This window comes from Mauremys mutica, chromosome 6, assembly GCF_020497125.1.
Source record: "Mauremys mutica isolate MM-2020 ecotype Southern chromosome 6, ASM2049712v1, whole genome shotgun sequence".
Lineage (NCBI taxonomy): Eukaryota > Metazoa > Chordata > Testudines > Geoemydidae > Mauremys > Mauremys mutica.
Window position 1 is genome coordinate 128445135 of NC_059077.1, and position 22913 is coordinate 128468047.

A 22913-nucleotide genomic window follows, 5' to 3' on the forward strand; every position below is an offset into this window, starting at 1 on the left:
CTTTATTAAGCTGCGCACAAGCAACCAGGGAGCTTTGCAAACAGGGGCTGCTAACAGGGAGTTTCGCAAGGGAGTTTGGCAGGGGAGTGGGAAGGGAGCGGGCGTCCCTTGTCGGTTCTATCTGTGCTCCTTTAGTCGCCTTAAAACCTATAAACCAAACTACATTCAAAACGTCTTGCTTTAAACAACCCTTCCATTAACTAGGAGACAATGCAGGCAGAAGCCCAGCAGCAGAGTGGGGGCTATCCAGTTTATTGCGCTGAGTGCAGCATGTATGATTACCTGCCCTGTGGGCGGGTGGCGTATGTGTGCAGTCGGTGCAAGGAGCTCCTGGCCCTCAGAAACCATGTATGGACTTTGGAGGCCAGGGTGGCGGAACTGGAGGAGCTGAGAGAGGCAGAGAGGTATGTTGATGAGGCTTTCCGGGACACTGTAGAATTGTCCCACCTCTGCTCAGACAGCCCCTGTGCTGTTGAGGAGGATGAAAGGCCCAGGGAAGCAGAGCAGTCAATGGGAGCAGAGGGAAACCTTCCCATAGTTGGGACCCTCCTTCCAGATGGTGCTGGGGTTGCCTTTCTGGGGGAGGGAACTCCAGTTGCTAGGAAAAGGCAGGTGTTAGTAATGGGAGATTTGATCATTAGAAACGTAGATAGCTGGGTTTGTGATGACCGGGAGAACCGTATGGTGACTTGACTGCCTGGTGCGAAGGTTGCGGATCTCTCGAGGCATCTAGATAGACTTATGTGTAGTGCTGGGGAGGAGCCGGTGGTCGTGGTACATGTAGGTACCAATGATATAGGGAAGGGTAGAAGGGATGTCCTGGAAGCCAAATTTAGGCTGCTAGGGAAGAGACTGAAATCCAGGACTTCTATGGTGGCATTCTCAGAAATGCTCCCAGTTCCACGCGCAGGGCCAGGTAGGCAGGCAGAGCTTCAGAGTCTCAATGCGTGGATGAGACGATGGTGTAGAGAGGAGGGGTTCACGTTCATTAGGAACTGGGGAAACTTTTGGGATGGAGGGAGCCTATACAGGAGAGATGGGCTCCACCTAAACCAAAGTGGAACCAGACTGCTGGCACTAAACATTAAAAAGGTTGTAGAGCAGTTTTTAAACTAGGAGATGGGGGAAAGCCGACTGCTGCAGAGGAGCATGTGGATCGGACACAGACTTCTCTTAGGGGAGAGTCTAATGATAGAGAATCTCCAGGTTATAGTCAGGAGCAGAGGATGGAAGAGGATAATGTAAGGGCCGGATCAGATGATAAACAGTAACATAAAAAAGAATCTGACACATCAGAAAATGGCAGAGGGACAAGTTTTTAAAGTGCTTGTACACAAATGCTAGAAGTCTAAATAATAAGATGGGTGAACTAGAGTGCCCTGTGATAAAGGAGGTGTAAACGGGTTGGACTCACCCCTGCGGCGCCTCCTGCTGGTGACTCCGGGGAATTAGCAGAGTCCAGTGTCCAGAGCGCCCTCTGCAAGCCAGTGATCTGCCTTCCAGCTACTGGCCCCCGTATCCCTCCCAGGACCCCGGTGCCCCTTTAACTGGGTCTCCCCCTCTCAGGGACCCCCACCCTCTGTCCCCACCTTGCCTCAGTGTGTGGCCACTGCCAGTCATTGTCTAGCCCCACGCCCTGGGGCAGACTGCAGTATCAGCCTACTCATCACTGGCAAGGAGGGTTTGGACCTGCTGCTTTGGCTTACCCCTGGGCTGCCTCTGCAACCCCCAGTACCTGTTAGCCCAGTGCTAGGCTGCAGCCTGGGGCTTTCCAGGCTGGAGCTCCCCAGCTCCTCTGCCTTTCCCCAGCCCTGCTTCACTCAGGTACCTTACGTCCAGCTCCCTGCAGCCAGGCCTATCTCCCTCTACATGCAGAGAGAGACTCCCTTTTGGGCTTCTGTCTCACTGCCTCTTATAGGGGCCAGCTGGGCCTGATTGGAGCATGGCCACAGCTGAGCCTGCTTTCCCCCAATCAGCCCAGGCTTCTTGCCCCAGCCTAAAGGCTGCTTTCTCCAGCCACAGCCCCTTCCCAGGGCTGTTTTTAACCCCTTCAGGGCAGGAGCAGGGTTCCATCCTGCTACAGGAGGATATGGATATAATAGGCATCACAGAAACCTGGTGGACTGAGAGCAATCAATGGGACACAATCATTCCGGGGTACAAAATATATCGGAAGGACAGACCAGGTCGTGCAGGGGGAGGAGTGGCACTACATGTGAAAGAAAGTGTAGATTAAAATGAAGTAAAAATCTTAAGTGAATCCACATGTTCCATAGAATCTCTATGGATAGAAATTTCATGCTCTAATAAAAATATAACATTAGGGATCTATTATCGACCACCTGACCAGGACAGTGATAGTGATGATGAAATGCTAAGAGAAATTAGAGAGTCTATCAAAATTAAGAACCCAATAATAGTGGGGGATTTCAATTATCCCCATATTGACTGGGAACATTTCACTTCAGGATGAAATGCAGAGATAAAATTTCTTGATACTTTAAATGACTGCTTCATGGAGCAGCTGGTACGGGAACCCACAAGGGAATAGGCAACTCTAGATTTAATCCTGAGTGGAGCACAGGAGCTGGTCCAAGAGGTAACTATAGCAGGACCGCTTGGAAATAGTGACCATAATACAATAGCATTCAACATCCCTGTGGTGGGAAGAACATCTCAACTGCCCAACACTGTGGCATTTAATTTCAAAAGGGGGAACTATGCAAAAATGAGGGGGTTAGTTAAACAGAAGTTAAAAGGTACAGTGACTAAAGTGAAATCCCTGCAAGCTGCATGGGCGCTTTTTAAAGACACCATAATAGAGGCCCAACTTCAATGTATACCCCAAATTAAGAAACACAGTAAAAGAACTAAAAAAGAGCCACCGTGGCTTAACAACCATGTAAAAGAAGCAGTGAGAGATAAAAAGACTTCCTTTAAAAAGTGGAAGTCAAATCCTAGTGAGGCAAATAGAAAGGAGCACAAACACTGCCAAATTAAGTGCAAGAGTATAATAAGAAAAGCCAAAGAGGAGTTTGAAGAACGGCTAGCCAAAAACTCTAAAGGTAATAACAAAATGTTTTTTTAAGTACATCAGAAGCAGGAAGCCTGCTAAACAACCAGTGGGGCCCCTTGATGATGGAGATACAAAAGGAGCGCTTAAAGACGATAAAGTCATTGCGGAGAAACTAAATGGATTCTTTGCTTCAGTCTTCACGGCTGAGGATGTTAGGGAGATTCCCAAACCTGAGCTGGCTTTTGTAGGTGACAAATCTGAGGAACTGTCATAGATTGAAGTGTCACTAGAGGAGGTTTTGGGATTAATTGATAAACTCAACATTAACAAGTCACCGGGACCAGATGGCATTCACCCAAGAGTTCTGAAAGAACTCAAATGTGAAGTTGCGGAACTGTTAACTAAGATTTGTAACCTGTCCTTTAAATCGGCTTCGGTACCCAATGACTCAAAATTAGCTAATATAACGCCAATATTTAAAAAGGGCTCTAGAGGTGATCCCGGCAATTACAGACTGGTAAGTCTAACGTCGGTACCAGGCAAATTAATCAAAACAATAGTTAAGAATAAAATTGTCAGACACATAGAAAAACAAACTGTTGAGCAATAGTCAACATGGTTTCTGTAAAGGGAAATCGTGTCTTACTAATCTATTAGAGTTCTTTGAAGGGGTCAACAAACATGTGGACAAGGGGGAATCCAGTGGACATAGTATACTTAGATTTCCAGAAAGCCTTTGACAAGGTCCCTCACCAAAGGCTGTTACGTAAATTAAGCTGTCATGGGATAAAAGGGAAGGTCCTTTCATGGATTGAGAACTGGTTAAAGGACAGGGAACAAAGGGTAGGAATTAATGGTAAATTCTCAGAATGGAGAGGGGTAACTAGTGGTGTTCCCCAAGGGTCAGTCCTAGGACCAATCCTATTCAATTTATTCATAAATGATCTGGAGAAAGGGGTAAACAGTGAGGTGGCAGAGGTGGCAGATGATACTAAACTGCTCAAGATAGTTAAGACCAAAGCAGACTGTGAAGAACTTCAAAAAGATCTCACAAAACTAAGTGATTGGGCAACAAAATGGCAAATGAATTTAATGTAAAGTAATGCACATTGGAAAAAATAACCCCAACTATACATACAATATGATGGGGGCAAATTTAGCTACAACGAGTTAGGAAAAAGATCTTGGCGTCATCGTGGATAGTTCTCTGAAGATGTCCATGCAGTGTGCAGAGGCGGTCAAAAAAGCAAACAGGATGTTAGGAATCATTAAAAAGGGGATAGAGAATAAGACTGAGAATATATTATTGCCCTTGTATAAATCTATGGTACGCCCACATCTCGAATACTGTGTACAGATGTGGTTTCCTCACCTCAAAAAAGATATACTGGCACTAGAAAAGGTTCAGCAAAGGGCAACTAAAATGATTAGGCGGTTGGAGAGGGTCCCATATGAGGAAAGATTAAAGAGGCTAGGACTCTTCAGCTTGGAAAAGAGGAGACTAAGGGGGGATATGATAGAGGTATATAAAATCATGAGTGATGTGGAGAAAGTGGATAAGGAAAAGTTATTTACTTATTCCCATAATACAAGAACTAGGGGTCACCAAATGAAATTAATAGGCAGCAGGTTTAAAACAAATAAAAGGAAGTTCTTCACGCAGCACACAGTCAACTTGTGGAACTCCTTGCCTGAGGAGGTTGTGAAGGCTAGGACTATAACAGCGTTTAAAAGAGAACTGGATAAATTCATGGTGGTTAAGTCCATAAATGGCTATTAGCCAGGACGGGAATGGTGTCCCTAGCCTCTATTTGTCAGAGGATGGAGATGGATGGCAGGAAAGAGATCACTTGATCATTGCCTGTTAGGTTCACTCCCTCTGGGGCACCTGGCATTGGCCACTGTCGGTAGACAGATACTGGGCTAGATGGACCTTTGGTCTGACCCGGTACGGCCGTTCTTATGTTCTTATGTAGTCAGGAAGAACCTTGTGTGTTCTTAGTTTGATATACATTTAATGCACAAATTTTTATATAATCTTTTGTTCAATCCCTGATTTTAGATGTCATTTCTTCACACTTTATTCCATTTCCGTATGAGTTAGCTGCATTTTGATCAACATCTGAAACTGCAGCACTGTGTGCCTTGTAGATTTTTTTTTAATTTTATTTGTGTTACATACGCTCCTAGAGACCCCAACCAAGACTGGAGCCTGATTGTGCTAGGTGCGCTGTACAAACAAGTTGTCAGAAACAGGCCGCTGCAATCTAAATAGACAAGTCAGAAAAAGATGGAGGGGGAAAGAGGCGCAGAAAGGTGAAGCCACTTGCCCATGGTCACACAACAGATCAGTGACAGCTGGGAATAGATCCTAGGGCCTGGGTCCCATTCCAGTGGACCACACTTTCCTTACCTTGTTTTATAATAGTTATTCCTAGAATTCCACACTCTCATTTTGAAAATATTGTGCTATTTACTTTATTCTCCCTGTTGGCTGAAAGTTAATATTTGTCATTAAATGATGTCTTATATTTGTTTTACTATACATTTTGACTGTTTGTCTAAAGGTGTCTATCTCTGCTGTCTTTCATTTCAGTTTTACTGATAAAGTCATAGCATAATTTTGTGCAAAGAGGGTTATTAAAAAGGAACTATTTTGCTTGTTGATCAACCACTGCCATCCTAACTTTCCAATGAATTTAAAAGCTGCACATGAAGGGCCAAATGTTTAAAAAAGCTCACCACCACCAGCTCCCATTCAGGTGCTTGAATAGCAGGGCAAGATTTTAAAACATGGTACCTAGCAGCTACCATTAGGAACAGTGGAGAATCCCTGTCACCCACATTGGGAATACTCGGAGTTGCAGGGTTCTGAGCACGCTTGAAGATCCAGTCCATTTAGGTGCTAAAGTGAGAGCTCAGCTTTTCTGAAAATCTGGCCCCAGTTGAGGGTGCTGAGCACGTTGGAAAATCTGGCCTGCAGTAGATTATGGGCTGGATCCTGTATCTCTTGCAGGAAAAGGTCCTTTGAGTTGTCCCTCCACCCCCAAGCTTTTAAAAATATGACTCGGAAGGCATTATCGTTGGCTGCTGCTCTCCAGTCACCTGTCCTGCTAGCAAAGACAGGAAGAAGTCACACTAATGAATCCCACTTTCTCTGCCATCCACATAAAGAAGTGCAGGTGCTTTGTATTATGTGCTTCCCTTGGAACAGTGTCTGTGAAGGAGGCACGGTTCATGGCCTTAAAAACAAGTGAACTTTAGCCCTCTGCTACTTCAGAAATCTTTCTGTTTATGGTGTGTGTCCCTTCTTTCTTTACGTAAAATTGCAAGTGTAACGGTCCGCTGTGGGGGCTCGGCCCTCTCAGGAGCGGCTGGGAGCCAGGCCGCCTCACTACACGGCCTAAATCCGTTCAGTCTCCAAAGGTCCAAGCCCTAGGTCAGGGCGGGCAACAAACAATAGTCTAAGGGGCTCAGACCCTCAGGCCGGGGCTGAGCAAAATAAACAGTAATTTAAGCCCAAGCCCCCAGTCAGGGCGGAGCAACAGATAGCAGTTCAAGGCTCAGGTCCTCAGGCAGGAGCTGAGCCACCACACAGTAGTTCACAGGCTCAGACCCGCAGGCAAGGGCTGAGCAAAACAACCAGAGTTCAGGGGCTCAGGTCCTTAGGCAGGAGCTGAGCAAAACAACCAGGTAGTGAAACCCAGCCCTAGGTCAGGGGGTGGCAACAACAGTAGTTCTTCAGGGCTCAGGTCCTCAGGCAGGAGCTGAGCAAAACAAACAGTTCAGGGGCTCAGGTCCTCAGGCAGGAGCTGAGCGACAACAATAGTTCAGGGCTCAGGTCCTTGGGCAGGAGCTGAGCAACCACACAGCAGTTCCCAGGCTCAGACTGTGTATACAGCAGGGGCTGAGTAAACAGCAACAGTTCAGGGCTCAGACCCTCAGGCAGGGGCTGAGCAAACAGCAGGTAAGTAGTACTGTGCGGTGGGGTGAAGGGGAGACTGCCAACCGTGAGTGGGGTGGCAGGGGGGACACAGGCCCACCCACTCCACTGTGTCCCAGCCCGGGGCCCTAACAGCGGCAGTTAATCTGCTGCTGTGTCGGTGGGGTCCTGACCGCAACACACCGACATCGGCTTAACGTCTGCTGTAGCCAGACTGGGGTCAGCTACCCCCGGGCTACTTCCCATCTCCCCCTCCATGGGTACCTGCTCATCTCGGGTGTCGGGCGCTGGGTCCCACACCATGGGCTCCTCGGCGTGCTGAGGGCTGGCGAGCTCGGGCTTCCTCCTCAGGACTCGGGTCGGGTGGACGCTCGAACAGCTCCTCGGGGTACCGGGCTTGGGGCAGGCTCGGCCAGTCCTCCTCAGGGTACCGGGCTCGGGGCAGGCTCGGCCAGTCCTCCTCAGGGTACCGGGCTCGGGGCAGGCTCGGCCAGTCCTCCTCAGGGTACCGGGCTTGGGGCAGGCTCGGCCAGTCCTCTTCAGGGTACCGGGCTCGGGGAAGGCTCGGTCCAGCAGGAGCTCGGTCAGGAGCGTCAGTCCTCTCCGGCCGCCGGGTAGCAACTGAGCGCTGGGGCCGGGCCTTTATACTTCCTGTCCCGCCCCTTGACTTCCGGGGGGCAGGGACAGGCGGCGGTGGCTCCGCCCACTGTGGTGGCTGTTCTGGCTCCTCTCTCTCAGGAGCGGCTGGGAGCCAGGCCGCCTCACTACAGAAAGGAAGAAAAAAAATCTGCATTTTGGCTGCCAATTTCTCCACAGTCAGGAAGCCTATCAGGTTTTTTTTGTTTGTTTTGTTCTTGTGTATGTGATATTACAGTGATCGGGTCTGTATAAAAACACAGACACAAAGTTCCAAAGATCAGATTGTCAGGGTAACGCCCATTTTCACTACTCGTGTCTGTCTTTTATTAGTTATTTGTGGAATGCTGTAAGTGTATGAGCCATCTCACAAAATTCTTGAGACAAACACCTCTGCCTGGAGAGGCTTAACCAGACCAATATGAAGCCAGAGACAACAGTTCACGTGTAAGTAGGTGTGAAAATGTTATCTGTGTCCTGCATAACAGCAGAGCAGATCCCCTCACCTAGTACAGAGACAGCTTCAATGACAGCCAGTTTACACCAGCTGTGGCTCTAACCTAATAGCGTCCAGCCTCTACCGTGATTCAATGTTATACACAGATGTACTATATCAAAAGAAATATGATGAGGTTCAACAAGGACAAGTGCAGAGTCCTGCACTTAGGACGGAAGAATCCCATGCACTGCTACAGACTAGGGACCGAATGGCTAGGCAGCAGTTCTGCAGAAAAGGACCTAGGGGTTACGGTGGACGAAAAGCTGAATATGAGTCAACAGTGTGCCCTTGTTGCCAAGAAGGCTAATGGCATTTTGGGTTGTATAAGTAGGGGCATTTCCAGCAGATCGAGGGATGTGATCATTCCCCTCTATTCAGCACTGGTGAGGCCTCATTTGGAGTACTGTGTCCAGTTTTGAGCCCCACACTACAAGAAGGATGTGGATAAATTGGAGAGAGTCCAGTGGAGGGCAACAAAAATGATTAGGGGGCTGGAACACATGACTTATGAGGAGAGGCTGAGGGAACTGGGATTGTTTAGTCTGCAGAAGAGAAGAATGAGGGGGGATTTGATAGCTGCTTTCAACTACCTGAAAGGGGGTTCCAAAGAGGATGGATCTAGACTGTTCTCAGTGGTAGAAGATGACAGAACAAGGAGTAATGGTCTCAAGTTGCAGAGGGGGAGGTTTAGGTTGGACATTAGGAAAAACTTTTTCACTAGTAGGGTGGTGAAGCACTGGAATGGGTTACCTAGGGAGGTGGTGGAATCTCCTTCCTTAGAGGTTTTTAAGGTCAGGCTGGACAAAGCCATGGCTGGGATGGTTTAGTTGGGTTTGGTCCTGCTATGAGCAGGGGGTTGGACTAGATGACCTCCTGAGGTCCCTTCCGACCCTGAGATTCTATGATTCTATTGATCTAGACTGTAGCAGGATACTGTAGTTAAAATCTGAATAAGAGTTACAGAATCATCCAGGTCAGATCCATAACTAAGGAGGTTTGGGTGAAATCTTTTCCCAAGAAAACACCATGCTAATGAAAGATGAGTTGACATGATACAGTGTTTTATAAGGACAGGGTCACTGTAACGAGTGAGACTCACCACTGCGGCGCCTCCTGCTGTCATCCTTGCAATTAGCTCTTTCACAGCCTTGGAGTGCCCTCTGCAGGCCCCTATCTTGCCTCGCCATGTCCCTCCCAGACCCTGGTGCCCCTTTCCACTGGGGTTCTGCCCCTTGCAGTACCCCCACAGTCTTGAGGGGTCTCCCCTCCTGGGGGAACCCCCACCTTGCCTCAGTCTTGGCTACTGCCAGTCCCCATCTAGCCCCCATTCACTGGGGCAGGCTGCAGTATGATTCCCACTCATCACTGGCAACGAGGGTTTGGGCCTGCTGCCTCTGCCTACCCGTGGGCTGCCCTCTGCAACCCCAGTACCTTTCTAAGGGCCCTTCCTTCGGCCTGCAGCCTGGGGCTCTGCTAGGCTGGAGCTCCCCAGCTCCCTGGCCCTTCCCCAACACTGCTCCACCCTCGATACCTTCCTCAGCTCCCCAGGCAGCCTGGTCCCTTCCTCTCCAAAGGCTAGAGAGAGTGAGAGTGTCTGTGCTCCTGGCCCACTGCCGTCTTACAAGGGCCAGCCGAGCCCTGATTGGGGTGTAGCCAAGCTGAGGCTGCTTCCCCAATCAGCCTGGGAGCTACTTACTCCAGCAACAGCCCTCCCCTGGGCTGTTTTAAGCCGCTCCGGAGTCACTCATCCCAAGTTCCTGCCCAGCGTTGTTTCAGAATTCCATTTGAACCAATTGATTGATCTCCCAGTTTTTTTCCCCAACCCTAGGGGAATCAGAGCATCACACACGCAATGTAGTGAGGGTAATGTCATACTACTGTAACAGGACAAAATTATTGAAGAACACACTGTGACGGGTTCAGTCACAGAGACCCCATTGGGACTGTCACCTGACATGTTGAAATGACCTCTGAGCCCGTTTTCCCTGCCAGCTTGGGACTCCAGAACCCTGTCTTGTTGAGCCAGGTACGCTAGCCTGCTGCAACACAGACTCAGGGTCTGGGCCATGCCCCCAAAGCTGCAGACTTTAGGCATGGGTACACTTGCAAATGTAGAGCGCTTTGAGTTAAACCAGCCTTCGTAGAGCGCAGTAGGGAAAGCTCTGCAGTCTGTCCACACTGACAGCTGCAAGTGCACTGGCGTGGCCACATTTGCGGCACTTGCAGCGGCATTGGGAGTGGTGCATTGTGGGCAGCTATCCCACAGAGCATCTCTTCTCATTCTGGCGCTCTGGCTTGTGGGAAGGGAGTGGAGGGTGTGGGGCATTCTAGGTCCTGTCCCAATGCCTCGTGATGCATCGGTTCGGATCCCAGCAATCTCTCTGCTTCCGTCCACAATTGGCACCATCTTTCAATGCATTTTGTACTGCACACTCTGTCTTCCCTTTCAGTCTGCTTGAATGGAGCCCAAACTGCTGAGGAATATGCTGACGAGTCTCGCCAGCATGTCACGTTTGGCAGTCGAGTTATTCCTTAAGACCCAAAGTGACAGTGAGGACTCTGACGATGATATCTACTCAAGTAATGCATACAACACAAGATTGCTTGTGGCATTCATGGACATGCTCACCACCATGGAACGGCGCTTTTGGGCTCAGGAAACAAGCACTGATTGCAAGTCTGGGATGACGAGCAGTGGCTGCAGAACTTTTGGATGAGAAAAGCCACTTTCATAGGACTGTGTGCTGAGCTCGCCCCCACCCTGCAGTGCAAGGACATGAGATTGAGAGCTGCCCTGACGGTGGAGAAGGGGTGGCTATTGCAATCTGGAAGCTGACAGCTACTGATCGGTCACTAACCAGTTTGGAGTGGGGAAGTTGACCATTGGAATCGCGTTGATGTAAGTTTGCAGGGCCATTAATCGCATCCTGCTCAGAAGAACTGTGACTCTGGGTAATGTGCATGACATTGTGGCTGGCTTTGCACAAATGAGTTTCCCTAACTGCGGAGGGGCGATAGATGAGACGCATATTCCAATTCTGGCAACAGACCACCTAGCCTCCGAGTACGTTAATCGAAAGGGCTATTTCTCTCTGGTTCGCAAGTCTTGTGGATCATCGTGGGCGTTTCATTGACATTAACACAGGCTGGCCCGGAAAGGTGCATAATGAACACATCTTTCAGAACACTGGTCTGTTCAGGAAGCTGCAGGCCAGGACTTTTTTTCCCAGACCAGAAGATCACCGTAGGGGAAGTTGAAATGCCCATTGTGATCCTTGGAGACCTCGCTTACCTTTTAATGCCTGGCTCATGAAACCCTACACAGGGAGTCTTGACAGCAGCAAGGAGCGGTTCAACAACAGGCTGAGCCAGTGCAAAATGACTGTGGAGTGTGCTTTTGGCCGTTTAAAGGGCCGCTGGCACTCTCTCTATGGGAACTTGGACCTGGCCGATAACTTCCCTACGGTTATAGCCATGTGCTGTACCCTCCATAACGTTTGTGAAGGGAAGGGTGAAAGATTCACTCAGGCATGGAACTTGGAGGTTCAACACCTGGAAACTGAATTTAAATAGCCAGAGAGCAGGGCTATTAGAGGGGCCCAGCACGGGGCTGCAAGGGTTAGGGATGCCTTGAGGAAGCAATTAGAGGCTGAAAGCCACCAGTAATGTCTGGTGTCCTACACGGGAGTGAAGTGCAGTGGTTCCAGTGTTAGTAGGAATCTGTGTTTGCTATGTATGATACACTGACTTGCAGTGCCTGTTGCTTTCCTGTGCTAAAGTATCTTTTACTTTATGCAATAATAAAGAATGTTTTCAAAGCAAAAAAATCCATTTATTGAAAAGAAACACAACTGCTTGGGAAACAGAAACGGCAAGGGGGTGGGGTGGGGAACGGTACAATCACAGATCTGTGTATGTCCTGTTATCACACTCAGTCTTCCTGTCTGGAGTGCTGTGCAGTGAGTGCTGCACTTCAGGATGGCTATACTGCATGGTGATGGGGGTTGAGTGCAGTGGGTAAGGGTTGTAGTTTTTGGGGCTGGGTGGTGAAGGTACAGGGGTTGGAAGCAGCTGGTGGCGATAAGATCCTGGATGTTGGGGAAAGTGGGTTAAAGGTGACATGGGGGCACAAGGGAAAGAGTTTTGGGACAAGGGTTGGGGTGTGGGGGGTGGGCGCAAAAGTGCTCTGCTGGGATGGCTACGAGCGCCTGGATTGAGTCTGCTTGGTGCTCCATGATGCTTATCAGCCACTCCGTGCTTTGGTGCCGACGATCCGCATTCTGCTGGCGGACCCTCCTTTCACTCTCCCACCACTCCTGCACTTTTTGATTTTCATTAAGGGAGTGCTGCATGACTTCATGCAGCATGTCCTCTTTGCTTCTATGTGGCCTCTTCCTGATTCTTTGCAGCCTCTCAGCCAGTGATAACACGGATGGCTGAGAGCTCAAGATTGCATCTGTAAAGGCAAAATGCAACTCTTAACAGAGGCAGCATTGTTCACACCAGACAGAGCAATGATTCCCCCGTACTTAAGGAGGGCCAGCATAGTCTACACAATAACATAATTTGCCCATCCCAAAGTGAGCGCACACAACCCAGGGGAGCCCCAAAATGGTGAGTAAGCACAGGGTCCAGGGGGACTGATTCTTTCATGGCTGTACTGTCCTCTGGGGTTCTTTGCCTTGGAGAGAGCCAACAGCTGCAGGGGCCCCCTATACTGAACACTGTCCCCACACTTTCCACAGGATGAGTTTGTCCTGGAAGATATCTTGTTGCTGAGGGTGACCTGGGAAGCAAGGGAGGGTCGTCTTCTACAATGTGGCTTCCACCCTGGCCCATATGCAGCTTGCCTGTGTGCAGCAATGGTCCCCCCACCCCTCACGGCACAGTGGCGCAGACGTGTTTGCCTGACTGAGACAAAGACCACAGCGGTGCTCACGAAATCTGCGCAAGCGCATTGCCCAAGTTCTTACTAAGACCTTTGAAGAGATCACTGAGGCCGATTACCATGATGTGAGAGAGCACATCAACGCCCTATTCCGCATCTAGGCATGCACGCAACCCTGACCCTCCTCGCCCCCAGAGCCCGCATCCAATAACTTCCTTCCCAAAATAAAAGCCGCTTTCCGGGCACCTCCTCTGGTGTTTCTCCTTCCCCAAGCACCAGCCGCCGCGACTCGCTACCTTCCTCCTGGCTGCATGCATCTAGGGATGCCGGGGTGTCGTCTTCCTCCTCCTCAGCACCCTCGCTCCCGCTTTGCTCCTCCTTCTCCTTCTCCTCCTGCCTTGTTGGACTGGGCTCTGAAGTGTCCATAGTGGTACTTGGAGTGGAAGGGGGGGTCACTCCCAAGTATCGCGTCCAGCTCTTTGTAAAAACGTCAGGCTGCAGGGGGAGCACCGGAGCGGTTGTTTGCCTCGCAGGCTTTGTGGTTGGCATTCCGCAGCTCCTTCACTTTAACCCTGCACGGTATGGCCCCTTTCCATCTTGTCCCTTGATATCTGCCCGAAGGTATCGTAATTCCTACAGCTGGAGCGCAGCTGGGACTGGACAGCTTCCTCCCCGCAAACACTGATGAGGTCCAGCACCTCGCCATTGCTCCATACTGGGGATTGCCTGGCGCGTGGAGGCATGGTCACCTGGAAAGATGCACTGAGAGCACTCCACGCCTGGCTGAGCAAACAGGAAGGGGAATTTCAAAATTCCCAGAGAATTTAAAGGGCGGGTCTGACGCTTGGTCACCTGAGGGCAGGGCAGTAGAGGTCAAACTGATGACCAGAGTGGCTAGAACAGGCATTGTGGGACACCTCCTGGAGGCCGATCAGAGCGCATTAACAGACCAGGGCGTCCACACTGGCGCTGCAGCACTCCAGTAGGGGCGCATCAAATGTTATTCCACTCGCGGAGGTGGAGAACCGGGAGTGCTCCAGCTGCAGAGTCAGAGCGCTCTACGCGCCTCGCCACTGTGGATGCGTCGTGAGTTAGAGCACCCGGGGCTGCTTTAATGCACCCTAACTTGCAAGTGTAGCCATGCCCTTTAACCAAAAACAGCTCAGCAGATTACTTCTCCAGCTCCCAGACACCCAGTTCCCAATGGGATCCAAACCCCGAATAAATCCGTTTTACTCGGTATAAAGCTTATACAGGGTAAATTCTTAAATTGCAAGTAAACAGAGCCATTTACAGTTCATTGATTCTGAAGCACCCTTAATGGCTTCCACTTAATATGTTTACATCAGTAATACAAGTTTCTATCTTATTCTTTTATTAAAGTTAATAAATTTATACAAATGGGATGAACACACTCAGTAGATTATAAGCTTTGTAATGATACCTTACAAGAGACCTTTTGCATAAAGCATATTCCAGTTACATTATATTCACATTCGTAAGCATATTTTCATAAAGCATATGGAGTGCAATGTCACACACCCCTAGATGTTCATGGCCCTTGCTGATAGGGTTAGGAGTCAGCTTCACAGAGATAACAAAGTGGGTCTCCTACTGTATAAGGAGCTCATTCCACTGGAGCTCAAGCAGCGTCTGCTGCCTGTTTGAAAAACGTCCCTGTTTCTAGCTAGGCGAAGCTTGAGCTGCATATTTATAAGACACTTATTTGGTAGAGTCTTCCAGATTAGATGCCTGTTTCGGTTGGTCTGCCTTGCAGTCATTGTTTAGTTAGGATTCTTGCTATCCATCTTTGAGCAAGCAGACATTTGCTTGTTAGTCACCAAGTATGGAATCCATATGGACAATCTCTTGAAGAAGAAAGCTAATTGCTTACCGTACAGTAAGTGTGGTTCTTTGAGATGTATTGTCCACGTAGACGAGCACTCTTCTTCCCGATCACTATGGAGTCCCTCTATGAGAGTCTGTATTGGCAATGGAACTGAGGGATGGTTGGGCTCACTCTGCCCTTTGTGCCCTCATGTGGGGGAGCATGAGGATCTCTGGCAAAGGCATGGCACCAACCAGACTCTGCTGGCCAAAATCATCCAATATCACACACATGGGGCCCTGGAATCTGTGTGAACAACACATCTCAAAAACATAGTTACTGTGGGATAAGTAACTGTTCTCAGGGGCGGCTCTAGACATTTCGCCGCCCCAAGCAGGGTGGCATGCCGCGGGGGGCGCTCTGCCGGTCGCTGGGAGGGCGGCAGGTGGCTCCGGCTCCGGTAAAGCCGCGGGACCAGCGGACCCTCCGCAGACACGCCTGCAGGAGGTCCACCGGAGCCGCCTGCCACCCTCCTGGTGACCGGCAGAGCGCCCCACCCCCCACCCCGCAGCATGCCGCCCCAAGCACATGCTTGGCATGCTGGGGCCTGGAGCTGCCCCTGACTGTTCTTTTCTGTTCCTGGCACTGCAGTGCGACTTTCGTCAAGAAACGTCACCGCTCTGTGCCTCAGTTTCCCCTCCCACCTTTTCTCTGGCTTGTCTATTAAGATTGTAAACTCTTCAGGGCAGGGATTATCTCTGACTGTATTTGTATGATGTTTAGCACAATGGAGCCCTTATCTCAGGTGTGATCTCTAGGTGTTGCAGTAATACATAAAACTAATAATGTCAAAACTTATTTGAGAAATTTGATCCAAAGTTTAAAAAAACACAGTTATAATTTACATAATTAAGAAGGCAGGAATACCCGAGTATTCAAGTGCTCCAGATTTTAGCCAGGTCTAATCCATATGCCATGCCGCCTCCACTCTGAGCATCATGTCACTGATGGATGCATAACTGTGTGATGTTGGTGATTTCAATATGAAATTTTAAATGTGTGTTCAGTGAGACAACTGCTGAGAAAGTGGGAATAATCTGGTGTGTACATTCATTTTTTAAAAATTTCTCTTAAGAACTGACACACTCGGGAATCTACAAATGCTGCTCTCTTCCATTCTCCCTGACTCAGCCATTAGCATGGCTGTTTCTACAAAAATAAACCCAACAGCCCCCTTTCCCACAAATCCGCTAATTAATGCTGCTTTTGGCTTTTTAGCCAGTCACCTCCAGTCAAGAAAATCAAGACTCTTGAGTGTAGCTATAGTGCCATAGAATTGCCGTTTGACTTTTGTAGCCTCTCATCTTGAACTGACATTATACCCCACTTATCACTGCGTGGCAGGAGCCATATCTCAGCCTCTGGCATGGCAGCAGCAGCGTCTTTGGATGAAAAGTCTGCGTGTTTACTCTTCGGGCCGTTAAAATTGTCCCCCATTGTCAGCATTCAGGCTTGGTCGCCCGTTAGTAACAACCTTCCCAGCTGCACTGAAAGAGGGAATACTGAGCAAACACTGCATGGGCCAGCCGATTAAAAAGGTGCCAGTCGCTAGAGACGAGAGCTAGCCCGGAATGGTTATTTCGGGACACCATTATGTGCGTGTGGGTCTCAGCTTGGGTCCATGACTGATCAGACATATGGTGCCTGATCTCCTGGGGAATCTGTTTTTCTTTATTTGTAAACATGGGTGCCTTGACAATGATTTTTCTACATCCTTGTCAGCCTTAGCCCTAGAGAAAACATGCAGAAAGTGTAAGGGCTTCTCTACACACCATAATTGTACTCTTTCAACTAAACCAGGATAGTTAAAGTGGTACAATGCCCCCAGCTGAATGCAGGTGTACTGGTATAGCTGTTCCCATATGGGGAAGGGAATAAGCTATGCCAATATAAAACACCTTTATGCTGGTATAACTGCATCTGCACTCAGGGTTGTATCAACGTGACTATACTGGTAAAAAAACCACTCTTACCAGAGTAGTTTAGACCTGTCCAAATCTGTGTATTAGACCAGAGCTAAAAGTAAGAACAAAGTTTCAAGTCGGGGTTTTTTGGTACATCCATTCTTCTACCTATAGTCACATGAGCCTATTTATTGTGCAGCCACGGAATCCACCCATGGCCACAGAACTGTGCTCAAGAATCTGAGGTTATGCAATAGCCATTCAAAACAACTGAATAATTTAGCTCTCAGATCTATGCGTCAAAAGAACATCTACAGTTGTGTGATTTATAATCCCAGGGAAGGACAGAGAGGAGGAGCCTGAGTAGTATGGTTGGCCAGGAATCTGATCTCTGTTTTATTCCTGACTGTATGTTTTATTCCTATGTCGGTGGTTCATATTGTGATCTCAGTCAAGTCACACAACCTGCCGGGCCTCAGTTTACGACCGACTTGTAGAATAGGACTTTTCTGCCTTGTGTGTGTATTGGAAGGCTTCATTCACTGTTTGGGATACTCTGATGGAAGATGATGTAGAAGAGAAAAATACTCCTATTTGCAGAACACAGTGACAGCGTTAGGTACCAAAGTTTAACTAAAATTAAAACATAAGGGGAAGCTGTGAAGTGGAGAGATAAAATGTACTTATTGTATTTTCTGGTCCGTTAGGATCTTCCCGAAGTAAAATTCACTAGTGCTGTGACAAGGGTGAGTGTAGCAATGATGGCTGCAGTTACTCAGTCCGTAGGTGACTTTGAATAGATCTGGTTAGAAAAATTTAGAATAGTTTGAAATTTTGATGACAAATGATGGCATCCATGTAATAAAAACCTGACTGCTAGAATCTGGACAGAGATCAGCAGCTCATGATTTACAATCAGACATGTGCCCACAGTTGATTTAGAAGAGAAAGGTCGTCTCCCTTAAGTGGGCAATGTTCTGGATGATGTCCTATGTTTTCAGTGTTAACAAACAGGTGTGTGTTTATCTCCTGGAAACTCCATTACTCTGCTGCAGGCTGTGGTTATTCTGTCCTCCTCCGCCCTAAAGGAAATGTTCTGGAAATAGCTTTAATAACACAGGAGGCTGGGAGACAAGCTCACGCCTGGTATCACTTCTCTGAAGTCCTGTCATAAATTTGTGCTTGTGTATTTAGCAGACCTATGACTGTGTACTGAGCCAGCAGTGAGAGAGAGTAGACTGGCCTTTATTCTCTTTATACGTTCATTTCCTTCAGGCAACGTACTGAGCCATAGTGGACAGGTAGCTGCCATTATTACAATTGCTTCTTATTAGTTTATCCAACTGGGCACTTGGAAACTCCCCTAACTAAGGAACAGATTTGGCCACCCTTATGTTGAGTAATGCCTGACTCTGTGGTTCGTCCTGCTTATTCCAGTGGGACTACTCAGGCCCTGATTAGAGAGGGAGTCTTCTGCAGAGACAAATTGTTCGGGTTGTTCCAGTGGTGAGCCCTCCCCTGGGAGGTGCTGGGCGCTTTCAACAGCAGCAGAGGGGCTCTCAATGCTACTCTGGCCGCAGGGCCTCCAGGACAAGTCAGTTTGTCATTTCACTTCTCCGCTTTGAAAAGAACAGTTGGGAGGAACGGAACAAGGGACGAATGTTTTTCTCTGGGTGCTATTGCTGCCGCCTCAGGAATGGATCAGGGCGCTGCCCCCATTACGCTTGTCTGAAGTCAGGATATTCTACTAAATGCTGCATCTATGGGACTGGTCCAAAGTCCATTGAATGCATGGGGGGAGGGGGTCAGTGGCGGATTAGCCATTGGGCCTATGGGGCCCGTGCCCAGGGGCAGTGCTGGGTGGGCAGGATGGCACAGAGGTGGGGGAAGCACCCCACGTCCCCGACCCCGCTCCTTGGCGGCCAGATGGGGGAAACACCCGGGCCCCTGACCCTGCTCCCCAGTGGCTGGGCAGGGGAAACCCCAGTGACTCCAGACCCTGCTCCCCAGCAGCAGCCAGGAGGCAGCGGGGGAAGCCCAAGCACCCCCCAGCCCCAGCAGCAGTCGGGGGAGGTGGCAGGAGAAGTCCCCAGCACCCCCCGACCCCAGCAGAAGCCAGGGAACAGCAGGGAAACCTCCATCACCCCCCCCCATTCCCATCAGAAGCCAGGGGGTAGCTGGGAAGCCCCCAGCACCTCCTGTCCCTGGCAGAAGCAGGGGGACAGCCAGGGCTGGTGCTACCATTAAGGTGAACTAGGCGGTTGCCTAGGGCGCCAAGATTTGGGGGTGCCAAAAAGCGGTGCCCCCAATTTTTTTATTTACAGCGGTTCCTCCCCGAGCGCGCGGTCGCTGCTCCACTTCTCCTGCCTCCCAGGCTTGCAGCACCAATCAGCTGTTTGGCGCCGCAAGCCTGGGAGGAGAATTAGAGCAGGGCTGCTGTGCCTGGGGAGGACGCAGAGCAGAGGTGAGCTGGGGTGGGGAGGTGCTGCACGGCTCCCGGGGGGGGGGGGGGGGGGCTCAGGGCAGGGCGGGAGCTGCCGCGGGGGTGAGGGTGCCTCAGGGTGGAGGGGGGGGCTGGAGGGGGTAGGGCGCAAGGTGGAAGTTTTGCCTAGGGCGCGAAACTTCCTTGCACTGGCCCTGGGGACAACAGGGGAAGCCCCTCTACTGGGACCCCCTGCTGCTGCCCCAGGACTGGAGGAGGTCTCGCTTCCTGCTGTGGCCTCAGGAATGGGGGGGGGGGAGGACAGCAGGGCGGGTGCAAGGATGTTTCACGCCCTAGGCGAAACTTCCACCTTGCGCCCCCCTCCCCAAGCCCTGTGGCAGCTCTCCACCCCCACCCTGAGGCGCCCCCACTGCGGCAGCTCCCCCACTGCGGCAGCTCCCCCTGTCTGTCCTGAGCGCCCCCCCCCCACCGCAGCAGCTCCCCCTGGCCCGGGGAGCCGTGCGGCAGCTCCCCAGCTCACCTCTGCTCCATCTCCTCCCCCAGCACGCCGTCGCCGCTCCACTTCTCCCGCCTCCCAGGCTTGCGGTGCCAATCAGCTGTTCGGCGCCGCAAGCCTGGGAGGGAGAGAAGCAGAGCGGGGCGGCGTGCTCAGGGGAGGAGGCGGAGCAGAGGTGAGCTGGGGCGGGGAGCGGTTCCCCTGCATGCCGTGCCCCCCCCCTTACTTGCAGCAGGAGGCCCCCCCACCCCCCGCCCCAGGTCTCTCCGCCTAAATGTCGACGATGACCGGGGCGGGTGAAGATCCAGCCGCCGCAGTCGCCGCCGAAGGACTGGAAATGCCCCCCAAATGCTAGCGCCCCAGGTGACCGCCTAGGTCACCTAATGGGTTGCACCGGCCCTGGGGGACAGAGCTTCTCTGGTCTTGGGGCCACAGTGCGGAGACAGAATGGGAGGGACCCTGAGTGCAGCAGGGGTGGGGCCCAGGGGAAGGGGCAGAGAGGGGTGGGAGAGCCCCCCATTTGCTCTGGCCCAGGGCCCCAGGAAACCTTAATCCACCTCTGGGAGGCGGGAGGCGGGGTCGTCTTACTATTGATATCAGTGGGGTTGCGATTGGAGGGGGATGGGGACCAGCCAGGGCACATGCTGGTTAACAAATGCTGCATGACACTGGAATGTGATAGAAGGAAAGAGCAACAAAGGAAACAGGAGCCAGGGAGCCCTCTCCTATTCCTGGCTGGGAGCGTGTGTGTGTGTGTGTGGGGGGGGGGGAGATGGGGGGTAAGGCTCTGAGCATGGGGGGGTCCTTTAAAAGGTTTCCAAAGTTGGGGGAGGGAGGTTATAGCAGAACCCCTGGCAGTTTCCCTAAGCAGGAGTCACAACAGAGCCTCTTGCAAACACCTGCCTGGCTTTGTGTGAGGCGGGGAGGGAAGGGAAGGGCTGCAAGGGGCTCAGAAAGCCCAGGGGTCTGTCTGTTAGAGATGGGGTTTACTTTTTGGAGGGGGAGCGGTAAAACGTGCGAGAGAAACAAAGCCCCTGTGGGCCAGACCCTCAGCTGGTGCAAACTGGTGCAGTGCTGGTGACTTCATGGTGCCTTACACCAGAACAACACGTTTCTACCCTTCCAGATCATTTGAATCCCAGCAATAATTCAAACAATGAGAGAGTGAAAAACAGAGACTGGGTGATTCCAGGATATTCTCCCCTAGGCACCAGGCTCCCAATCCCTGGATAGTTGGGACACAAGCAGGGGGCTTTATTTATAGAAAAATTGGTGGGGGTGGGCATGCTTGGTGAGTGGGAAATGAGTTACCGTGATAAGCCCTTTGACTGTATTTTATTTTACTGAGGTTCTTAACAAATAATCTTTCTGCAATGAGAACCGTCCTTATCAGGCCAATGCAGATTGTCTGAAATCCTTATCTCCACGGGCCAGTTAGCTGGAGTGATCCCCTTTCCACCGTGAATAGGGAATGGAGAGCCAAGCACAAGCCCTCCCCTCCTGCCTTCCAATCAGTGCCATTTACTGGCAATGAACCAAACGTCTCTGATTTCCAACCTCATAAATAACATGAGGGCTACAGAACTGAACTGTCCTCGATTGCTGAGCGGCTGTTCAGCAGTGCAAACAAATGGAGCGGGAGAGAAGGGAGGGTGCTCTCTACAGGGTGTCCTTTTCCATAAAAGAAACAAGCAACACATCAGGTTAGTTACAGGAACAACATCCATTTCCCCCCACCCGCTTGCTACTCCACACACCACCATTCTAGTCACTTGTGTCTATCGGAGACTGTCCGCAGTGGCCCTGAGGTTGAATGTGTTTCCTTGGCATGGCAATTGCTCCACAGCTCTGCTGGGTGCTGGAGCAAGCAGCCACAGTTGTTTGCGGGACTGAGGGGGGGGGTTGAGATTTATGATGAGAAATGTACCTGCTGCTCAAGTGAAGCTTTTCTTTCCTTTCTCGCCCATTTTGTTTTTTCCAGGGAGGTACCTGGGGAATGGATGGCAGTTAAAGGGATCTGAAACTCCCCGGGGCACAAAGACATGGAGAAAGAGTGATGGTGACTGAGAAGAAGTTTTATTGACCCACTGCAAAGTTCAGGGTAACATCCGAAAGGGTCTGCCTGCAGGAATATGGGATGGAGACAACAGATGCTGCTCTTGTGTGTCCATTTAGCAGCATAATTGTTCTCAGTGAAAATGTTCTTTGTCCCAGGGACATCATGAGAAGCCAGACACTTAGGGCTTCTAGCTCTTCATTCCAGGAGCAGCAGTGTGGTCAAGGGGGCAGAGACCTGGCATGGGCCTCAGAATGTCTGGGTTCTATTCCTGGCTCTTTCATTTACCCAATGTATGACCTTGGCAAGTCACTTCACCTCTCAGTGCCTCTGTTTCTGTCTGTTGCCTATTTGGATTTTAAGCTCTTTAGGGGAGGGATCATTCTTTATGTTTATGTACAGTGCCTTGCACAATGGGGTCTCAAGACACTACTGTAATACAAATAAATAATAATAATAGAATGGTCCCATGAATTCCAGCGGACCTATCCCTGGAGTAAGGTGGTATTTTGTGTTAGGGTATCACAGTCTGACCCTCATTCTGAAGATATCTGGACAAAGTCAAAATGGGAAGGGTGACATGGAGAACTATGTCAATAGCAGAGCTGGGCTTCAGCCACTTCACATGGATACAAAGCTGAACTCTCCCAAAGTTCAGGAGTGTTTGGACCCAGGGATCTGGCGTAGCTTCTTCTAGAGATCCAGACCAGCTGCTGCATTTGGATTTGAATGTGAGTTATACCAAAGTTCAGGGGGAGTTTTTGTCTTTATGAGCATTTGTCTGCTTTCCCTCACTGTGTGGTATCTGGCATCTTACAAGGTGTATTGGAGAGTCATAGATTGTGAGTCCAGAAGAGGGACCGTTATGATCCCCTTGTCTGACCCCCTGCACAGCACAGGCCAGAGAATTTCCCCTGGTGACTCATCAATCAGGATCAGATTGGCCCCCTGGTTTCTGCAGCTCAGAGTTAGAGAGCCAGCTGGTGTAAGTGGCCATAGCTCCGCTGAAGCTGACTTATACCAGAGGGGGATCTGGCCCAGAGAGCATATCTAGAAAAAGATGCTAACGGCAGTTTCTCACCCCTTGTTGTTTTTCATTTTGCCCTAAAAAAGAAGGAAAGCTCCCTTCCCTGTTACATGAATT

The 22913-nt window shown here is 50.2% G+C and overlaps 1 protein-coding gene across 1 annotated transcript in view; it reads left to right on the forward strand.

Moving 5' to 3' along the window:
* FKTN (fukutin) overlaps window positions 1-22096 on the forward strand; it is a 60311-nt gene extending 38215 nt beyond the window's left edge. Inside the window, exon 10 of the mRNA XM_045020613.1 lies at window positions 21695-22096. Within this exon, the coding sequence (XP_044876548.1) occupies window positions 21695-21734 (40 nt within the window). The 3' untranslated portion in view covers window positions 21735-22096. The remainder of the gene's footprint in view (window positions 1-21694) is intronic.
* Window positions 22097-22913: the final 817 nt, after the last annotated feature.